General features: G+C 52.3%; 1 protein-coding gene across 4 annotated transcripts in view; it reads left to right on the top strand.

Annotated features, from left to right (window-relative positions):
- Window positions 1-2,522: 2,522 nt before the first annotated feature.
- PTGFRN (prostaglandin F2 receptor inhibitor) overlaps window positions 2,523-21,741 on the top strand; it is a 117,819-nt gene continuing 98,600 nt past the window's right edge. The window contains exons 1-2 of one of the 4 annotated variants that reach the window (XM_080374538.1): window positions 2,523-3,329; window positions 13,245-13,390. In XM_080374538.1, the coding sequence (XP_080230664.1) occupies window positions 3,142-3,329; window positions 13,245-13,390 (334 nt within the window). In that variant the 5' untranslated portion in view covers window positions 2,523-3,141. Of the gene's footprint in view, window positions 4,508-10,140; window positions 13,391-21,741 lie in introns of those variants that run through there. The other 3 variants (XM_080374533.1, XM_080374534.1, XM_080374536.1) reach the window with 3 other exon arrangements.

Raw genomic sequence — 21,741 nt, 5'->3', positions numbered from 1 at the left:
GCTTCTTCCCCATGGCTGAGGCTTGGTGAGCTGCTGTTGTGTCTCTGAGAGACCCACCTGGGCTTCCCACCAGCTGCTGCCCCGGGCCCTCCTCTGCCTGGTGCTGGTGCTGGTGGGGTGGCACTTGCCACAGCTCCTTGCAGGGGAGCGTGAGTGCGTGCGTGATGTGGTGCCAGGGTAACTCTGGCCCAGCACAGAGGTGTGCTCGCTCTTCTGGCAAGGAACTGCAGCACTAAGCTAAGGCGTGCCCAGGACAGGAACAGGAGGCAAGAAGCTATTCTCCTCTTGGTCACAAACTGGGTCCAAGCCTGCCCTCCAGACTGGGCTCGAGACCACCCTGTGTACCATGGAAACCTCTGTTGTCCCAGCTTAAGGCATGTGAGCGCTGAGCACATCCAAAAGCTGCCCTGGCATCCCTTTCCTGGGGAGCAGGACACCTGGGATGCCAGCGGGTACCCTGACTACCAGGCAGGCCAGAGGCCACAACAGTAGGCACAAGTCAAGTGTGGAGGCGCCTGTTCGAGTACTGCCCTCCAGCTGGCTGCTGTAACTGTGGGCTGAGAGAAGCACTCCCAGCCTCAGCAAACTCACCGAGGTCTTCTCTGGGTTACTAAGACTCTTTTCACCCAAATGTTTCTCTCTTACATGCTAAGAGGCTCAAAACTAAGTAAAAAGAACTGAACTTAGCCTGCTGGGGGAAATTGCACCACAACATAGAGCTCTGTCAGGCAGACAAAAAAATATTACAAGCACAGAGTACCCTGTGCAATGGGAGTCTCTTCAGGGCTATACTTATTTTTAATTGGTGCCTTCCATTTATTAATCACCATTGTTTTTGCGGTCTCGTGTTTGTTCCTGATGTGTTGCAATGTACGATACTTCTACAGTCCCGAGTTCTATTTGGTCCCTACTTGAAAAGTCAGTGATTTTTCAGAATGTGTGTCATGGAGCAATCAAATGTCGGGTTTTTATCCTGTAGGGGATGTTTCAGCTCTGGAAAATGAGCTGACAGCAAGACCTAAGAAATAACAGGAAGTGCTTGGCCCTGGTGATACTGGCTGCAACCTTTCGTGGTTCTTCTTTCTTCGACACATCTACGAATGAGTCATACAAGATGAAGTGTTTTTCCTCATTCTTCTTAAAGGAAATGAGACGAGAGGGCTGATGCGCTGAGCTGTGCTTTGTAAGGATGCTGCCTTGTCCTCCCCTGGTTGGAGAGATGCAGTTTATGCTGCCCGGGTGTTAGCAGGGATCAGTTCTGCTCGGTGATGTGCTGCGGAGCCAGCGCTGAAGGGATGGGAGGAAAGTGCAGCCCGGTGATCCGAGTAGGTCTGTGGTCGTGCTGTGGTCCTGCAGCGCTGGCCAGTTGTGCAGGCTGAGTAGGACCCAAGAGAGCAATGGTTGGTTGTATAGACATAAATCTTCCGCCCCAGTCTAAATCCACGTGACATCAGCAGCACTTGCTGCCTAAACTTGGCCTTTCTAGTAAAGCAGACAAGACCCTCTTGTATCTCAGCTGGGTATTAGCCAGTCCAGAGGGAGGTTTTCTTCCTTCTGGCACAGGCGGTGCTGGAACCAGCTAGATAATTCCATTTCTAAAATAAAACTCTGAGCCTGTAAAAGGTCAAGTAGGAAACCATGACTAGTTCAAATGTCTTTCTCAGGACGTGTGCAAAAATGATACTATGGGGAAAAGACACCAATTTTGTCCTTATTCTGCAACAAATCTTCAGGCTCTGATGTGGAGATAAACCCTAGCTGTGGCTGTGCTGCCTGCCAGCTCCCTTCCCCACGCTGTGAGGCAGGGCATCGTCTCCCCAGCCACGCTGAAGCCTTACGATGGAAGTGCTGGGCTTGTCTTTCAAACTGCAGCCCTCTGTGGGATGTGCTACGGGCATCAGGCAGGAGCAGAGCCAGCTGGGTGGGCAAGGCGCTCCACCAGCGCTGCTTGCAGGTGCCAGCTGTGCAGCCAGCAGGCTGGTGTGGCTGTCACCTTCTGCTTCCCAAACTGACTGAGGGTCACCTGGGGTCCAGAGGGACCGAGGGGCTTGTTCATGTGCTGTGACTGATAAGGTAAGAGGTCTGGCCTCAAACTTTTGGATAAGATCAGATTCTAGTAGGTATCAGGCTTGTGAAATAGCCCTGCTGGGCAATCCTATCTCATGCTGTGGGAAGAAAGATAAAAGTTAATTGAATGGGAGCACAGCAAGAGGCCCTGTGCCAACAGCGTGGCCTCCTGGCCTCCTCTCCCACCCTCATCTCAGGGGAGGGATGCCAAATCCAACCTCCCTCTCACCCTCTACCCCAACGAAGTCCTCCTTCCCTCCCGGTAGGTGGGAGTTTACACAGGTACTGTTCCCGTCCTTGCAGCCCTGCTGCTGCCTTGAGCCATGGGCTGGCAGAGGCTCTGGGAGCGCTTCCCTCCCACAGCGGTGCAGCTTCAGCCTTGGCCCTTGCAGAGCAGCCTCTGGTGCTCGCCCCAGACTGGGTGTCCCCTCTGCTCTGCTCGCCCCAGACTGGGTGTCCCCTCTGCTCTGCTGCTGGGAGCGGGGCAGAGCTGCAGCTCTGCAGGCAGAGGGTGAGGTTGCTGTCCCAGTGCAGCTGGGGCTGATTTTCCATAGCTGGGCTCTAAGCACCTTCTGGCGAGAAGGGAACCACCCCTGACATGTCTGTCCTGAAAGACCAGGAAAGAGTTTAGACCCTGATGGCCTCCCCGGTCCCCTTGGGAGGGGAGGGTGGCAGTGAAAGTGAGGAACTGAGCAAAATTTCTCACCCTTTGTGGGTTCTCCTGGCAGGGCCAAGGCAAACAACCCCAAGCTGGTGAGGGTGCAAACCTGCAGCCCCCTCACCAGAATTTCTCCTCCTTGGCAAGGGGGAGTGCCCCTCCCCCCCCAGAACAGCAGGGGCCCAAAGCCCATGGCAGAGCACCATGACACAGCTGCTGTTCCCCCTGACCTGCTGGAACTGGGAAGGTGCAAAGGGCAGCTGTGGGGAGAGAATAGCACGCACGTGAGGGGCTACCTCCCGTCAGGATCAGTATGGACATCTGCCAGGCACAGCCCAGGGCTTCCCAGCTGGGATTTGGGGAAGAGGAGGAGGGCAGGGATAAGCTGAGCTAGCCCAGGGAATAAGCCAGGGTCCATGCATGTAGCACACTGGACAACAGGGCAGGTGGAGAGGGATGAGCCGGCACAGAAATGGCGGCTTGAGAAGATGAGGTGGACAACCAGGAAGCAGGATTCGAGTCCCTCGTGCTCACAGTCCTGGCGTGGGGCTTCTCCTTCAGTGCAGAGCTCTCATCTGAGCTGTGATTTACCTTTGGGCAGGGGGTAAGTGTTGCATGCCTTGCTGGGCCTCCTGCTTCCCCCTCCTTTTTCAATCCCAGGACCAACTGCCTTGTTGTCACCTCCTGTGACACCTCCCTGGGGAGCACTGCTGCAGCGCTACTTTCTCTTCTAGCTTGCCTTTCCTACAGAATGCCCACTCTGGGTGGTTTATTCTTCCCCTTTGAACACCACCTCGGCACTCCACCTATGCACGTGTCAGCCCGCCGAGAGGGACGAGAGGGGACTTCCAAGGCACCCCAGTGGAGCATGGCTTCTCTTCATCATGCCTGCTCCAGGTTGCTTTGCTGTTGTCAGCCTTTGCCCCCTGTCATCGGGAACGATCCCTGGCTCGAAAAGGACTGAAGAAGGGTACACCTCTTTGCTGCCTCCTGCCATGGGAGATGCAGAGCTGACGCTGACTCCCAGTTTTCTGAGTCTCACTGGGCGGGCAGTGAGCCCCCAGAGCCTGTTGTGCCAGCAGGCACTGCTCTCCCTCCCTGTGTAACCCTTACAACTCCGTGTAAGTTTCTGCTTTGGTCGAAGTACGCGCAGAGGGAAGGAGAGGGCAAAGGCTAAGGCAGGCGAATGACTAAGGTGATGTTCAACCCTGCCCACCTGGCTGCCAGCAGCACCAACCTCAATACAGTGCCGGTGCCTTGCATGCCTTTGTTTTGGGTGATATCGTTAGACAGTTTCTGCCTTTGATGCCTCTGAAATGCAGTTTTTGAGATAACAGGAAGAGGTGATCCCACAACAGAGACGTTATCTGCATAGTAGTGCTCGTTGCTTGCATTTCCCCTGCGCTTTCTCTGCCTACATAACAGCAGGCAAGCGTGTGGGGCTGCTGCCTGCTCTCCCCCACAAGTACTTGCTTTCATGTCCAGCCCTGCTGGGTGCTGTGGGGCAGGTGAGCGAGGGGGTGCCAGTAGGGATGTGCATGGCTGGAGAGGAACAGCTCTGAAACAAACCTGCCGGCAGGCACCCCCAAACCGCATTTACACGCGCTTACCGCTCTCTGGCTGAACACCAGTGAAGTGGGGGCAGGTGGTAAGGTCGGTGCGTTAGGACAACGAGCCCTTGAGGAGCCTCACACTGAAATGTAACGCCTGCTGGGACGGTCTGGGACCGCTGCTGTTAGCAGTCGAAGTCAGACAACCCCCTCTTCCTCTGTCAAAGGCAAGGTGAGCTTTCCCATGAAGAATGGGAGTGAAATAAAGGGGTGCTTGTTTGCCAACCAGTTCTTACGCAAGGCTAGCCCTGGTCTCCAGCTTTTCTTCCACAAAACATGCGAGCACCTGGCTTCCACGATGGGCTCTTCCCAAAGCGGGCTCCAGTCCCTTCCCCGTGTGGCTGGGTGCCCCGGAGCCCCCTGTGTTTGCTGGCAGGTTCATTGGGGGGTCCTGCTGGGCAGAAGCTCAGCCCTGGGAAGGAGCTCTGTGCTAGGGGTCTGGGGGCCTGCCCTGCTCTGCTCTTGCTCCTGACCTCTCATCTCATGCCGATGGCATGTCCTGCCCCTCGGTGGGTCTCCCTGCCCTGAGCATTTGGCAGATGGCAGAGCTGGGGGACCAAGGGTGGGCTGTAGGCTTGGGATGCTCCTGTTCATATCCCTGCCGAGGAGACGGGGTCCTGATTTCTCCTCTTGTCTGAGAAGGGAGTACTTGTCTATCGGTTTACGCTGGCATCACTGTTTTATTCCATTTCTACTTTCCTGGAGGTTTTACAGGTGTTGAAGGCACCACCTGAGGGAGCTGTGTCTCCGAGAATGGCTGTACAGCACTGGGCAGTATGAGCAGCTGTACACGATGCTGGGGCGACTGCAAGGCCTGCATGCTGCAGGCACTCCGGTCACTGTGGGGGCCAAAACTTCAATTTTAGTTGGCTTCAGTGTGATTTCAATAGCCAGGGCCACTGTGAGTGAAGGGCAGAATGAGGATGTTGTTCCTATTGCAGGGGAAGTGCCTGTATCTCAAACCCAAAACCCAACCAGCAAAACCTCCAACACCCTTTCGCTGAGCTTACAATTTCTATAGTTTCTATTTTTCTTTTAGCCATTTAAAAACAGACAAGCTTAGCCAAAAGCTAGCCACTGCAAAAGAGGAAGCGAGTAACATAAGTGTTTTAAAAAGCACTGATGGGAAGGAAGCATGTCTGCACAGCAAGTGATTTGGAGGACCCTTTAGGCTCTGTGGTGGAAATTAAATACTGAGTGTTGGAGATGTTGCTGGGAATCCAAAGCTTTCCAAAGGAAGGTCTGTTTAATAAGGAAAATGGTGGAAACAAATGGTGTCCCCACCTTTTATCTTTATCAGAAATAAAGCCTTGCCTAGAAATTCAGGCTGCACATGGGCTGCCTAGTCCCATGCTGCTGAGAACAGCAAATATGTCCCTGGCTATTGCTGCCAAAGCACGCTGTCTTATCAGGCTCATCCTTGCCCATCCCACCTCTCTTCCTTGGCATCCCTGTACCACAGGGATGGCTTACCTGGCATAGGTTCTAGGGAAAAGAGGATGGATATGTACGTCCCTAATATCAAACACTACCTGCAGCAGACCCCTCTGTTGATGTTGAGAAGGTCACATCAGAAAAACGGGGTCAGCTTTAGGAAAACCACCAAATTGCTGCTCTGAAGGGCCACAGATGGTGCCAAGCTTAGAGGCCATCTGAGGAGAAGCATTTCAAGATGGCAACTGTAGAAGAAGTAGCTGTGAATCTCCTTTCTCTCAAAGCATCCATGCTAGAGAACATCTGTGACAGAGCACCTGAGGCAAATGCAGGCGTGATGTCTTATCTAGAGATGAAAAACTGCCCCACTACTGGTGAGGCACCAGAGCAGCTGTCTCAACACATGGACACGTGTTAAACAGTGAGAACTGTTGGTCCTCTCCCTCTCCTCAAGTTTTGAAGGACATGTGCTTCTGAAGCCCTAATAAGATATAGTACAGCAGACTGGTTTAGATTGATCAGAAGGGAAGCAAAAGCTCTTTTTTTCCAAGGTATAAAAAGAAGATGCTCCACCCTCTAAAAAAACACTGCTGTAGGAAGCTGGGATGAAAGAAATGGTACAGATGACACCCCTCTGACAGCTGAGGCTTAGCCCAGCGCTGCAGACTGCACCGCAGGCACCGAGCAGGGCTGAGCCTGGCGATGGGCACAGCTGCCGGGACCTGACACGCTTGGCTCATCTCTCCCACAGGACCTGGCTGCTCCACACCTTCTCCCAGCTCAAAGTGTCACGCCGGTGTGTGAAGAGCAAGTTGGATGGTCTCACGGGGTAGTCGCGCCTTGGAAGCAGAAGGTTGTCTCCAAGTGGCGTGGCTCCCAGCCAGGAGCCCAGGCCATGGGTCTGCCATGGGTCTCCTGGCAGCTTTGGAAGCTGGACATCTAGCTAGTGCCACTTCGGGGCCAGCCTTCAGTCAGGTACAACCCAGAGGGGGCCAGGATGGATGCCCTACCTAAAACGTGCCACTGAAGGTGTTCCCTGAGGAGACCTAGCTGCATGAAGGGATTTTGTGCTATGCCTGTTTTACACCCAGAGCTGGCCCTTTCCGGTGGTCCTCAGCTCAAGTCTCTGCCTTAGGTGGTGAACATCGTGGCTGGAGGAGGGGACACAAAGCTGGACCCCTGCCCAAGGGATAGCTTGGTCAGGGAACTGATGGCTGCTGGGTCTCGCTGGAGGAGAAGGGGAATTCTGGGGCTGGCCGGGCAATGATGACAACAGTTTGTGGATGCTTTAATTAAGCGCAGCCCCCATTAGCCAGCTCCTGGCACACACCTCTAGGCAGGGAAGGCAGTTTACAGCACAGGACTACCTAGCAGCTCCTGCACAAAGCCCTGCTCTGCAGGATTTGGCCCAAGTGCTGTGTTCAGCTGCTCTATCAGCTGTCTCCAGGGCCAAGAAGCAGAGGCAGCAGGTGCTCTGTCTGCAGCCTGCTCGGGGCTGGTGTGTGCAGGGTGCCCAGACCCACGTTGGTGCTGTCATCTAGTGGGACAACACGAGCACAGCCCCATTATGGCTCTGTGCCCTTCATCCCGTGCCTTTTACTCCTCCCTTGCGCTAATTTACCTCCCAGCTAATAGACCTGGGAGTATTATTGGCCATAAGGCTTTTCCCTAGAATAGGCAGCGGAAAAGCTGTTGCCATTAAAGGCTCAGTACACAGCTTTTACAGGGCTTGTGTATCACAGGCTAGGCTTAAAGGGAGCTCATCCAAACTCCTGAACTCAGCTGGCCCTCACGTACCTCCCCCAGCAGAGTGTATTTTGTGCCTGTAAAAAGAGATCAGCCCAGTGCACAAACAGAATAATGGTTAATTTAATTTAGATCGTGCTTTGCACCTAAGGAGATCTGAATGGGCTAGAGACTTCTCTGAAACACTTGATTTCTGTTATTCATAAATTCAGAACACATTAGTCGCTACTTTCTGTTTGTGATCTCCATGCCAATCAGGTTCAAGTTTTGGTTCCTCTTGCAGCTGCTCAGACATGTTCTGCCACTTACACAACAGGCGGCAAACCTCCCCGTCAGCTGCCCCAAATTTTCCCAGAGGGTACATTTGAGATGACTTGTCTTCCAGAAGACAAAAACCAAAGACTCAGCATTTGGGCTGTGTTCAAGGCTGAGTGGCAACGGAAGGGCAGAGGTGGGAGTAGGGCCTTGCAGCTCATCTTATGTCTTTCCCAGCCTCCGATGGCTTTGTCCCGCCGGTGCCCCCTCGTTCCTCACACAGCAGAGAGAGTGCTGGAAAATCTGACGCTGCTAATTCTGGTGGAGGAACAGGAACACAAACTGCAGCCTGTGCAGGGTAAAACAGGGAACCAAAAGCAGTCTCCCAGATAAGAAACATTGGTGTGGTTTTGTTTTTAGATGCAGGGATTTCTTAACTGTATCTTAAATAGAACTGCACAACAGCCCAGGTTGGAAGGGACCTCAAAGATCCTCTGGTCCAACCTTTCATGGGAAAGGGAACCTCAATGAAATTATCTGACACCCTGTCCAGTTGTGTCTTGAAAACCTCCAGCAATGGGGATTCCACCACATCCCTGAGGAGGTTGTTCCAGTGACTGATTATTCTCACTGTAAAAAATTGTTTCTTATACCAAGATACAAGCCTGAAGAAGAGAAGGCTCCACTGAGACCTTAGAGCGGCCTTCCAGTACCTGAAGGGGCTTACAAGAAAGCTGGAAAGGGGCTTTTTACAAGGGCACATAGTGATAGGACAAGGGGCAATGATTTTAAGCTGAAGGAGGGTAGGTTTAGATTAGATATTAGGAAGAAAGTTTTTACTGTGAGGTTCGTGAGGCACTGGCACAGGTTGTCCATAGAGGCTGTGGCTGCCCCATCCCTGGAAGGGTTCAAGGCCAGGCTGGATGGGGCTTGGAGCAGCCTGGTCCAGTGGAAGGTGACCCTGCCTGTGGCAGGGGGTGGGAACTAGATGATCCTTAAGGTCCCTTCCAACCCAAACCATTCTGGGATTCTAAGGTTAAACCTCTCCCAGGGCAATTTGTACTCTTGTCTTCTCTCTGTGGTTCCCTGTGGTTTAGGTCGAAACCCTTCATCTTTCTATCTCTGAAACACTTATTTTTGTGTGTGATGAAAGGTGATCTTGGCTGGTGTCATGAAGGAAATACAGCTATGAAGGTGTCTCTGTTGGTCCCCATTCGTGCTGTACTTCACCCTTCCTTACCAGCCTTCCAGCCTTTGTCAGTAAGCACATCCATCTGCAGGTTACATCTGTTTAAGTGTTTGGTTTCTAAAGGACCCCTAACTTAATTTCTCTTATCCTCTTCTGCTGTGTGAGGCACTCCTTGCCCCCTGGTTAACTATTCCAGTTCAAGATGTCAACTATGGTGACTGCAGAAACTCAGTGGTGCAAGCCGATAGTGTGTGGAGGAAGGGCCTAGCAGGATTCCCTTTCCACATATGGGGACGATATGTGTGTCAGGGAGAAAAAAAAAATAGCCCAAAACACACTTCACAGAATCACAGCATGGTCAGGGTTGAAGGGACCTCTGGAGATCATCCACTCCCACCTTCTGCCAAAGCAGGGGCACCTGGAGCAGGTTGCACAGAGTCACGTCCAGGTGGGGTTTGAATGTCTCCAGAGAAGGAGACCCCACAGCCTCCCTGGGCAGCCTGTGCCAGGGTCTGTCACCCTCAGGGTAAAGATGTTTTCCCTCATGGTTGGATGGAGCTCCCTGTATTGCAGTTTCTGCCCGTCGCTGGGCACCACTGAGAAGAGCCTGGCCCCAGCCTCCTGACACTCGCCCTTGAGATGTTTGTGGACATTGGTAAGATCCCCCTCAGCCTTCTCTGCCCCAGGCTGAACAGGCCCAGCTCCCCCAGCCTTTCCTCATAAGGGAGACGGGCCCGTCCCCTCATCACCTCGGTAGCCCCCGCTGGCTCCTCTCCAGCAGTTCCCTGTCTCTCTCGGCCTGGGGAGCCCAGCAGTGGACCCAGCGCTCCAGCTGTGGCCTCACCAGGGCTCACAGAAGTCTGGTTTTGGTGAAAGCTGCCAAAATAGGAACATGAGGAAGAACGTCTTTACCCTGAGGGTGACAGACCCTGGCACAGGCTGCCCAGGGAGGCTGTGGGGTCTCCTTCTCTGGAGACATTCAGAACCCACCTGGACGTGACTCTGTGCAACCCGCTCCGGGTGCCCCTGCTTTGGCAGGGCTTGGGCTGGGTGATGCCCAGAGGTCCCTTCCCACCCCGACCATGTCACAACGTGACGGCGCTGTACCAAAGGCGGCAGCCGGCAGGGAGCCACAACCCCCACGTCGGGGCCCTGGGGGCAGCAGCCCCCCCACCCCTGCCCAGTACCCCGCTCCCGGGCCAGGACCCCGCTGCAGCCCCCCGGTGCGCCGTGCCCCAGCCCCGGCCGGCTCCGAAGAGAAACCCCAGCACGGCCGGGAGAGGGCACCTGGAAACAACCCTGTGCACGGCTGGGCGCCTCTTCCCTCGCCTTGCTTTTCTTTTTCTCTCTCCTTTTTTCTCACTGTTTTTTTGGGATTTTTTTGTTTTGTTTTGTTTTGTTTTGTTTTGTTTTGTTTTTTTTAAACTCTCCGCCTTCCCCGCCCTCCACCCCGCTTTCCATTGCACAAACCCTGAAAGCCGTTTTCATCTTCCTGGGAATTTGCTGCTTTGTGGCATGAAAGGAGGGCAGGCAGCCCGGCTCGGTGTGGGAGCAGCAGCATCCAGCCACCCCCGGTCCCCCACTGCCCCCAGTTCTCCGCCCCACATCCCCTCCCGCCAGCTCCACACACATGCCTCTGCCTGCACCCCACAACACACTCAGCTACAAAACGGGTGCATGCGGGTGTATCGTAACCACATAGCGATTCAGAGGTCTCTGTGTTGATTTTTTTCTGCAAAGCTCCCTGAAACATGCGGATTTCAGTAAGACAGCACCTGTATTCCAACCGCAGTGGGGTCTGGAGGAAGGAAAATCCACTCCATCTCAGTGAGCAAGAATTGCAAGCTGAAAGCAGTGCCGGGCTGAAAAGCAGCACTACGTGCTGGCCCTCTTTGTGCTAATACTGGTTGAATGTCGTTCCCTGAAAAGCCTGGTTTTCCCCAAGGCTGACAAAACACTGAGCTGGAGATCCTGCCCATCAGACTCCAAATCGAAGGTGTAAGCTTGAGAAATGCACGTAGCCCCGCTGCACTGAGGGGTGGATGGGTGCAACACCAGTATCAGCCAGATTAAGAAGCTCCTGGCATTTGTTCGGAGTGAATTTTGACACATGCAGTCACAGCGCAGCATCCCTGCCATGCTTGCCTTCTCGAAGCACGAGCATCCCATGGTCTTTTCCTCTCTCACGTATGCAGAGATGTACTCTTTTCACCCCCAAACGCGCGCTGTTTCTTCCTCACTTCTCATGGGTGCTTGCAGATTCAAGCATGAAATCTCTACCAACAAATGCTTTTTACATGCTCTGCTGTGTGGCTTTGCTGTACACACTCATGCCCTAATTGCATCACTTCCCTGCAGCTCCCTCAGGTGAGCACCCCCGTCTCTTAGTCAACACAGGCACACGATAAACATTTCACGCTCTCTAGCTGTGCCCAGATAGCCCACAGACAGCTCACACCTACCGGTACAGCTCCACTTTTTAAGCACAGAGACGCTGACTGCTCTCTAACAAACTCATACTACAGACGGTGTATACACAGGCACCTTTATCACATAGTCCACACAACTTCAAGTATAAATATACTCATTTTCTTTGCACAGACACACATGCACACACTTACTTTCGTTTCCCTGGAGCAGACAAGCCTTTGTTGTTAGGCTGTCTCTGCTCCTCTAGTCTTTCTTTCCCCCCTTGTTTCTGACTCTGTTTTCCCTGATGCCTGTCTCTTCTGCTTGCTCAGGCTGTCAACGAAGCTGCAAGGTGCTGCAGATGAGCCGCTTGAAATCCCATTCGTCCAAGGCCTTTTCCTGGGGCGACATGTGGCTTGTTAAAATGGGCTCTGGGCTCCATCTGTGCTTGCTCAGTGAATCCCCCCTACCTCATTTTAAAGGTACAAACCCCAGCACTTCTGATGGAAAATTTTCCCCCAGCAGGATGCCCTGTGCTGTAGGGGAGAGGGACTGGGCTTCTCCTCGGGGCGGTGCGGTATCTCTTCCGTCACTGTTGCAATAGCAAAACCCCCGATAGCCACTCTTGCAAACAGCCTGCTCTTGCCAGGACAGGCCGGGCGGCTGCATCCAGCCCACCCAGGCTCACCCCCACACCTTGGCCCTGGGCGATGTGCTGCTGCCCTGTTCATTTGATGGGGGGTTGCTCACACGCTGGAGCTGAGGGAGCAGCAGAAAGCTGGGGTGCAACGAGTTGCAGCAGTGAGTGACGTGGATGTTTGGGTGGCCAGGAGGGGTTTTGGGGTGGCTTGCTGGCATCAGCAAAGGCTTGTGACCTTTGGGAGGGTATAGCTTGTGGTAGGGGGTTCCTGATGCTGGAATGGGAGCAGGCAGCCAGGCTGTGCTGTGCTGCAGTGTCAGGGAAGGGAAGGTGATGAGGGTCTCCCCTCACCCCCATGCTGAGTATGGGCACTGCTCTCTGGCCATTCCTAGGAAGGTTTCTTGCACCTTGCTGCTGCCTGGTTTATCTAGGGCTCCCAGGGACCAGCCTTACTGGGGCTTTTGCAAGGGGTGGGGGCCCTGGCCCTGGCTGCCAGCCTCTGCAAAGAGACAGGGCCTGAGCCCTGGGAAAGGGTGTTAGCTCCAGCCAGATTTCAGGTGCTTTCCCAGCTGTGTTCTGCACTTAAATCACACCTTCCTGCTGCTCTGCGTGAGTCACTTCGGGCTGAGGGACTGGGGCTGTAAGGAGGTGTGAGGATGATACTGAGAAGTGTTGGCTCTGGGAGATTCTCCTGGTGCAGCTTCTGGCTTTGCACACCTGGATGCTGGTGGTGTCCTGTCCCAGCGCTAAGGCAACGTACAGCAAAAGGAGCTGCACCAAGCGCTTCTGCTCCTCTTCCCTGCCTGTGCTGACCCCACATGCATCCACATGTGGTGGGAGGCGTGTTGTTGTGTGGGGTGAGCAGATGCCAACTCACCTGAAAGGGGTGCGGTGTGTGGGAGGGAGCCCTGTGTTTGAGGAAGCCTCTTTGGCTCCCTTGGGGAAGGCACAGCCAGGCCCTGAGGGTGGTAGCACCTCGTGTTAAGTGGGATTTTTGCCATGAGGGTGACACCAGTGGCAGACCCTTGGGTGAAATGCGTTTAAAGACATCCCACTGAGAAGCTGGCCTCCACTGGCTTCTCCCTGCAGTGTTGTGCCAGCAGCCCCCTTGATACTGAACCCATTTTCTTCCCCTACTGGCCTCGGTCTGCTGGGTGTCTCTCACTGAGGTTAGTTGTAAATCGGTCACATGCTCTTCACTTTTTTTCCCCTTTCTTATGTATTCTTTCTGTTCAGGAGCGGCATGAGGCACGCAGCAATGTCCAGCGGACGTGCTGCCTGCCCTGTGTGGTCTCCTCAGGACAGCCTACCTCCTCAGAGAAGGGACACCGGTGCTGCTCCCACTTGCTTCCCTCTTCACATCCCTCCATCTCAACCTTGTGGTAAGTCACAACAGTTACATTTATGTCTAACAGAGGCAGGGTTTGTGTAAGCTATTTTATTATTCAGCAAGCTCTCTCATCTGCTCGGTCAGGGGACGGCAGCTGGCGCTGCCATGGTGGGGAGCATCTCCAGGTCGTTTTGCTCTGCTGCTCCATTTGCCTCTTGCTCGGGGTTCACAGCCAAACCAAAGACAGGAGCCAAATGTATCTTGTGTACAGTAGAGCAATGGCTCCAGCTTCCCACCCCCAGCAGCTTGCTGACCTGGAGACCTCTGGGCATAAACAAAGCGCAGTGTTAGTGGAAAATTGGTGCAGCCCCCAGAAGGTCCTTAGGAAACATGTGAGCCCGGATGGAGCCAGCTGTTCTGCGTGGGAAGGCAAACGGTTAGCCCAGATGATGCAGAGGAGAAAGTCGAGCCAGAGCTGGAGCACGTTATTTGTCTTGTGGCTGAGAAGATGAGTGGCTCGGGCTGGATGTGGGTAAATGGCGCTGGGCCACGTTTTGGGGAGTGACCTCCAAGGCAAGCTGAAAGAGCCATAGATGTCAGCTCTGGTGAAAAGGATGTTGGAAACCCCGCAGCCCTGGGAGGCTGATAGGGCAGCGTATTTCTGTTCATATCCGTTAGCTGGGTCTTTGCACAAGCTTGCTGTCGCCTGCTGTTTTATCTTCACGTTGGAAGGGGCAAACCCAGCAAGCGGGCAGTTGCAGGCACTGTCTTTGCTTCTGGACTGACATTGTGGCATCCAGACTACCCAAAGAGAGAAAATCTCTTCTGTACAACCCCTTGCATCCTGATGAGGTGATTCAGGTTGAAAAGGTCAGTTAAAACATAATCTGTGTTCTGGGGTCTGGGCTGGATGCGACTGCGGATACTGTGAAACGCGTGTGTTGAGCGGAGTGGTTTGTTGGTGCTAGCGGCCAGAGGCCACAGATTTTTAGCCTCCTTATGAGAGCCACTTGTGTTCTGCATGTGTGTGCTGGAGGGAATCTGGACTCACACACGGAAAGCCCTCCCTAGTACCACTGCCATGGCTTCGGGACTCCCAGCAGAGGGTGAGGCAGCATCCTCTTTGTGAAGTGAATGAAACCATCCCCTTTTTCCTTCAGAAGTTTCTGGGTGACCAGCCATGTTAAGACAGCTGCAGCTGTGTCTCCACAGGGATGTTGTTTTTTCAAGCTGAAACCAAAAACAATTCCCTCAAAGATGCACTGAGGATAAAAGTGATTAAGCTGTGAGGAGCGGTGTTGTCACTTGAGTGGTGCTTTGGCTCAGACCTCTTCCCTCAAAATTGGAGAACTGTAGGATCAAAGCTTAATTTAGGCTGGAGGACACCCCCGTGAGGGCCATCTAGTCCAAGCCCAAACGAACCCCGAATGAAGCAGGTAGACTGTGAGGCATCATCGTGTTGCTGAGTAGAGACACTTTGGAAATAAATCTTGGGTTATTGGGATTCAGCGGGACTTTTGCGATAATGTAAGAGGGGTCAGAGGTTTGGCTTGGCTGTGGGTCATGCCCAGACTCTTGGATGCCCATGTCACCCTCCAGAAGTGTTGGTCCAAGCATGATCCCTCACTTCATCATGGATAATGCTGCTGCCTTCACCGTTCGCTTTTGTATCTGGCTGGGAGAGTGTGCTCTGTGCCTGTTATTGTGGCTGAGCTCTCTTTGCTTCGGCTGGGTAAATAATTGTCTCTTCCCCCCTCTAACGTGACTGTATGTCAGTGCAATGAAGAAAGCACAAGGGCTGCATCACACGCTGCTTTGACCCCCCAGTGAAAGGATAGTGGGAATGTAGTGTGGGGGGCAGGCACAGGTGGGCCCAGAAGCAGAGCAGCTGGGAGGAGGACACATCTGATGTCCTGTAGCTTCACGTGGGTGCTGGTTTTGACTTGTTGCAGCTCCCTTCTCCCGATGGTGTCCTACACATCTCTCCTCCCGCCCTTTTGCAGCCAGGGGAAGAAAGGAAGGTGCTTAGAAACTTGCCTCTTTAAAAAGCAAATGTTCTTGCTAGCTAGAAGCAGCCATGCCCTGTTGTACCCTAGGTAGGAGGTGTATCTTACTCACAAAAGTTTAATGCGCCTGATGTTTCTGCTCTCTGCACTTCCGAGCACATGCTCTCGGGGGCCCAAACCTTCCCCAGACCTCCCAGGTTTGCAAGAGTTTGCAACTGCGCTTCCTGCTACTGGTTGGTGTGGATGTACGAAGGGAACAAATGTTGGATGTTATTTAGCACTTCAGTCAGGTCATGCTGCAGCCAGGAAGCGCAATGGTTTCTAATGGAGAACATCTGGGATCTCATGCAAACACCCTCACTCGCTCTGTCCTCGTTTCCCTGCCTGTAAAATAGAAATAATAATTCAATACCTCGAAGAAAAGTTGTGGGGCTTGCTTAGCAAATTAAAATCTGTGAAATGCTTGCAGACCTAACTCCAGAAGGGCAGGTGGGAAGGTGTTGTGGTTTTTTAATCGCAGGAGCATTGCCAGTCTGTCTCCTTCCCTTGCACCCGATGGAAAGGCGATGCTGGGTGGCCTGTTTGAATGGCACGTGGTGGTGCATGGGGGGCTCAGTGGCCCCTGACCACACCGGGACCTCTGGGGGTCCTGCCATGCTAGATGGGGATGTAGCAGCGGAGTGACCCGCCCGTGTCCATCTGCACGATGGCCACCCCCAGCCCTTGCGGTGGCAGTACCCGAGGTGAGGTCAGTCCCGCTCGGGGGTGGGTGGGTGTTGGATGGTTTTGTGGCCCTGTTGTCCCTGTAGCCATCTGGGTCTGTTTCTCACTGCTGGCATGGAAAACTGGTACCTCCTGTGCAGCCGTCCTTGCACACATGTGCTCTACATCAAATGCTGACTCCAAGAGCAGTAGCATTGAAAAAAGTCCCCACAGATAAGAATATTTCCCCAGATAGTAACATAAAGTAAAAGTCAAGGGACTGTTTATTTATTTTTTTCCTCCTCCACCACCTCCTTTTTTTAAAAAAGTGAGGCATTTTATTTTGCCTTCAAGGAAAGCAGTACTTATCTTTATCTTAGAGCTGTTTCCAAAAAATCATTTTCTTTTTCCATGCTGACCTTTCTGAGGCAGATGAAAGGAACAGCCTTTAGTCAAGAGAGCTGTGGAAGGCAGACACCCCTCCTCTTTCTCCTCATCCAGGGCAATGCATCCTCGCTCCATCCATCCTTCACTCTTGGTGTTGTTTTCCAGGGGAGGAGGACATCGGCTCCATTCTCTTTCCTGATTGACAGGCTCTGACACATACACACTGCCCCTCCCTCCCCCCCACCCACCCCTCCCCCCACCCCTTGGGTTGGTTGATATTTACTTGGTCTGTTTTCTCCTGCTGAGCCCAACACACTGATGTGACAAGCTTAAGGCTCAATACCTTTGAAGAGCGAAAGTCTGGGCTCCCAGAACGCAGCAGGTCCTCTCCGGTCTTCTGTGGCAGGGGTTGTAAGTCATCCATCCTCCTGGTGCCCAAAGCTACGTGTGAAGCAGGGTACTGAGCAGCACTGTGACCAGTGGTGTTTGCAACCAAGTCTCCCAAGCATTTCGGTATGGCCTGAAAACCTGGAAGTGTGAGCATGCACTGCAAAGGAATTGTCCCTGAAACCCCACCTGCTGCTACCTGGCCAGGGAAACCAAATGGCTGGGAGAACTCCTGGGGCCAACAGCACAAAAGGGGGTCCCTGGCAGCCCCCCCCCGAGAGGCAGGGATGGGGCCTGCACTGCTGCTGGGCCAGGGACTCATCCTAGCAATCCTGCATGGTATCTGGTGGAAATCTGTCGAAGCTGAGATGCAGTGAGCACACTAAATTGCCAGTAAAGCAAAGTGGCATATTTCCAGAGAAATTTTTGCTCAGCAGAAACTCTGTGGCTGCATCTGATATGAACTCTGTAAATGGCCATTAGCCTGTTGTGGATGAGAGCAATATAATTGAATTTAAGGAGAAGGTTTAGGAGGGAACAAACTTTTTCTTTTGCATAGTTTCTCAGAAACTTTTTTTTTATTTTTCCTCCGGTTGATAGCTGAATATGTCAATAGGTTGCAGTTAATGCATGGAGACAAAAATAAGAACCAAGGGAGGGCAGATGAGAAGGAAAACTAGGGATGTCCATCTTCACTAGAGCTGGGCATATGTAGCAATAAACGTTCACAAAATGCGCTTGTGAATAAAACATGCAGCCTGTCTTCCTTAGTGATTGTGACCCATTTTATTCCCAAACACTCTGTTGAAAAAGAATTTTCTACTCACAAAGATGTTCACGAAAGCAAGCTATCTTTTAGAGTAATGTGAATAAATATAATTGAATGCTCAGGCTGGCGTTATACTTAAAGCCATTTTGAAGAGCCCTATCAGTTGCATAATAGGCTTGTGGAACAATTTGGCATGATTGCAAATAACTTGCGATGAGGAGAAGCTGTTTCTCGCGCATATGGAGCATGGCGCCTAGCTAGAAGCGGTACAGAATGACTTACATGACCAACGGCGTAAAGTAAAACGGTGAGTGAGGGGCAGGATGTTTTCAGCAAAGGGGTCTCGACTAAGCTATATGTTAAAATGCCTTCACGCAAAGCGTTTGTCACAGCCATCGGGCAAGCAATCCCGCCTGTAAGTAGACAGGCTGCTGGCTGATAATTCGGGGACAGATAACGGGGCTGCGCCTGTCCAAGAATTCATCTGCAGTGAGCTCTTTGATGAGCTTTAATCATATGTGACAGCAACGCGAAGTGTAAAGTTGTGGTCAATCAGTTTGAATTAATCCCTCCATCAACGTCACTGAACCAAAGATCAGGGCGAGTCGGTGTTATTTTCTCACTTAGCCCATCGCCAAGAGGAACGGCTCTCCCTGTATCCCTGCCTTTGCTGCACTGGCCGGCATTCGTCTTCGGGAGCCTTCCCAGCCCACGGTATAAAAGGCAGAGATGGAAATGAGCTATCGGTTCACACGGAGTCCGTTCACCCCTGGCTGCTGCAAAGTCCTCTCCAGTGGGCTTTTCATTTTTTTTCCGTGTGTAGCAGCAAGTTGCATTTCATACGCCCAAAATGCCTGGGCTTTCCCAGCGTCTCCCAGGCAGCTATTACACATTAAACTATAATTGCACCGTCAGGGAGTTTTCCTTTCTGATGGTCTGCCAGCATGTTCCCTTTAAAAAAATTATATCTATCGAGGTTAGCAGCCTGGGCAGGAAATAATCCAGACAAATGCAGGCAGCCTCATCTTTGGGCCAATTAATCTGAAACAGATATCCAGTGACAGGGTGATCGCGGAAGTGCTGAATGAGATCTGTGGGGAGCGGACGGCAATTTAGCCGGGCTGTAAACTTGCAATTCAGATGCTGGCAGCAGCGCTCGGTGATTATGGGCTACGGAGAGGGCAGAGGAGAACTCTGCTGCAATGGGTAAGGGATGCTGTGTTTCCGGGCAGCACCTACGACGCCGTGTGCTTCAGGCACCCCAGGGCCAGCTCCATATTCACAAAGGGCTAGTCATTTCTAGGGGAAAAGGCCAGCAAAGCTGCTAGGCTAGGATGGCGTTCTGATGGAAATAACACGGTGATAAAGTGCAGGAGAAGCCTGCGTTGCTCAGACCCCTGCCCGGGAAACAGTTTTCTGTGCAGCGCAGCACGGGCTGGAGGGCTGCCCCGCACAGGGGCCAGATCCTGGTAGTGCAGAGAACATCTGTGGAAAATTAAGAAGGGCACTTTCTGGGGCAGGAGCACCTGTAGAAAGCTGAGCAGCTGCCTGGATGGGGCAGGGTGGGTTGCAGCAGAACCCACGGGTAGGGAAGATGTGAGCGCCTTGTTCTTCTGCTCTGGAAACTCAGTGGAGTCTGCTGTGAGCTGGCAGCTCCTGGCAACCTCCTGGCAGGGCAATAAATTACGAAAACATGAACTAACATAAACCATGGCAAAGCAAAGAGTAAAAGCTGTGTATTTCATTTTCTTTATTCCATCTACGAGGATTTGAGACTTTTTGGCTTAGAAAGGAATGAAAAATTGTTCCGAATGCTTCATTTTGACAATACTGAAATGAAACCTTTCGGCTGCCTGAAGCGTTGGTGGGTCACTCTTGGTTGTGTTTTTTACATGAGCGGCTATGCAGGCTGTGATGAGCCCATGAAGGTTTTGGTGCCATCAGATCTGAACCTACACTGGAAAAGCATTGCCGGTTGTATTCAGGTGCAGCATCAGCTTGTCACCAGTAGAAAAGGGGGGGGCATGGGACAGTGGCATGACTTTCTCCAAGGAGTGGCATGAAGTCTGTGATAAGATTAGTAGTAATCTGATGAACATTAACTGATGGGGGAGGAATGCATCTAGGAAATGTTTGTCAGCAAGGTGTAATACTAAGAAGGCTATTACCCTGAAATAATGACTTTGCACTACAAATTGATTTGGGGTGTGCGGGGGGGAAGAGTTTTCACCCATTCTCTCTCTCTCCTGTTTGATTTGTAGTTAAAATGCAAATACCACAATATCTATAAACCCTCTTTCAGAGGCTCTTCTTCCACTCCTGACCTTACCTTAGAAAAAACCTCAAAGGAACAGAAAACCTTAGAAAAAAAATGTTCAGGAATGGGTAGAATGCAATATTTTTATATAGATTTTAGTCCTGCTAGTTGTGCTATTTGAGAATTAATTGGATGCAGCAAGGAGGTCAGCAAGAGCTGTTGTTAATAGCTGCTCGCTTTCAAGATACGTATAAAAAAATCCCAGACATGTTCCCTTCATGAAATAGATAGCTGACATGATAGGAGCTGCTATCCAAATTGCAAGTGGTACAAAAGGTGGATCAGGTATTTGAGCTATGGGAGGAGAGCTGTGACTAGAGAAGAGAGTAGCTGAGTGTAAGCACAGGAGGCCAGTGCAGAGCGAGGGAGGGAGCTGTATCATTTTGTGCAGAAAAGCCACAAAAATATCACCGAAGCAGATAAAGCAGGATGCAAGCAAACATCAAAGAAGGGCTCGTAGCACCTCTTTAGAGAGTTTTAGGGGAAAGAGCCTGAAATAGTGATTTGGAAATCTCTCCTTTGTTTCCCTTCTGTGATTAGGAAAACAGGCTTTGCCACTGCTTGCATCCTCAGTTCTTCTTCCAAGGAGAGAGAGACGTCCCCTGTGAGCAGCTCACTGCCACAGGACAGGCAGGCTTCAAGGGCACAGCAGGGGTGGGGGGTGCTGAGGGGCAGCCTGGGGGACCCTCTTTCTCTCTAACCCCCTGCTCCCCAGTTGCTCAAAATGTCCATCTTTCAAGCAACAGTCACTATTCCAGCCCGGGTCTGTGCAGAAAGGTCGCTTTCTCTGGAAAATGGGAAGAAATGTGATTGGACCAGTTATTAGGAAAAAAGTAGGGGTGTTCTTAGCAGCCTCTCGGCCAAAACCTGAGAGAATGAGAGGCTGAAATGAGACAGGGAAGTAACCTCTGCTATGAAGAGCTCTCTCAGGTTATGCCTGCAAAGTTTGCTTTCTTTTGAGCACATTTTGATTGCTTTAAAGTAATGTACCATGTGTGTATGGTACTTTTTTGTGTGGCTAAGCTCTCAAAGTGAGCAGCTGAACAAGGCTTTGCAGTCTGCATGAGTGGCTGATTTCCCTGCACGGTGACAAGTCTGGTTAAATGTATCAAGGGTTGCGCAAAATGCACGCGAGGCCCCAGCCTGCCCCCCTGCAGAGCTTGGAGAGGGGCAGGACACCCTGTACCACAGCTCCGTGATGCTTAGAGGCAAAGCATGTGCTGCTGAAGCAGCTGGAGGACAGCTGGGGAAGATGCTCTTCCCTTGGGCTTTAGGAGCCCTGCAGGTGCTGGTGGTCCTGGAGGACTTCTTCTCCCAGACCTTTCAGGGAAAATGAGGTGGACAAGAGATACAAAACCCAAAGCACTGGGAGATGGTAAAGCATGTGGCATGTTCTGCTCTTTGGGTGAACAGATGTGATGTCCACAGTTACTTCTGGTAGGTAGCAGTGCTTCAGAGACCTGCAGACCAAAACTCCTGTTTTCCTTCTGGTTTTCCTTAAAGGCAAAAATTAAACGAGCTTGGCCTTCCTCACAAACTAGGGAAAACTGGAAATGGATACCAAAGGGAATGGCTACCTTCTCTGGGATGGGAGGCAGGATTTCTAGCCGGGGCAGGTGGGGAGGCAGCCGTAGGGTGCAGCGACTTGCCCAAGCCATGGGGTGCTGCTGGGCAGAGGCTGCATCCCAGTACCTCACTCTCACGCTGCCCATCTCCTCACCGCTGCTCCCTCTCCCACCACAGGGGCACGGCACCTGAGCTGCCCCGTCTGTGCAAGCGCTGGTGTGTCAGCATCTGCCATAGGCATTAAATCCACCAGCTCCCGGGTGCCCCGT

This window comes from Falco punctatus (assembly GCF_963210335.1).
Source record: "Falco punctatus genome assembly, chromosome: 2".
Lineage (NCBI taxonomy): Eukaryota > Metazoa > Chordata > Aves > Falconiformes > Falconidae > Falco > Falco punctatus.
The sequence above is the reverse complement of the archived record's forward strand: the minus strand, read 5'-3'. Positions and strand labels throughout refer to the sequence as shown.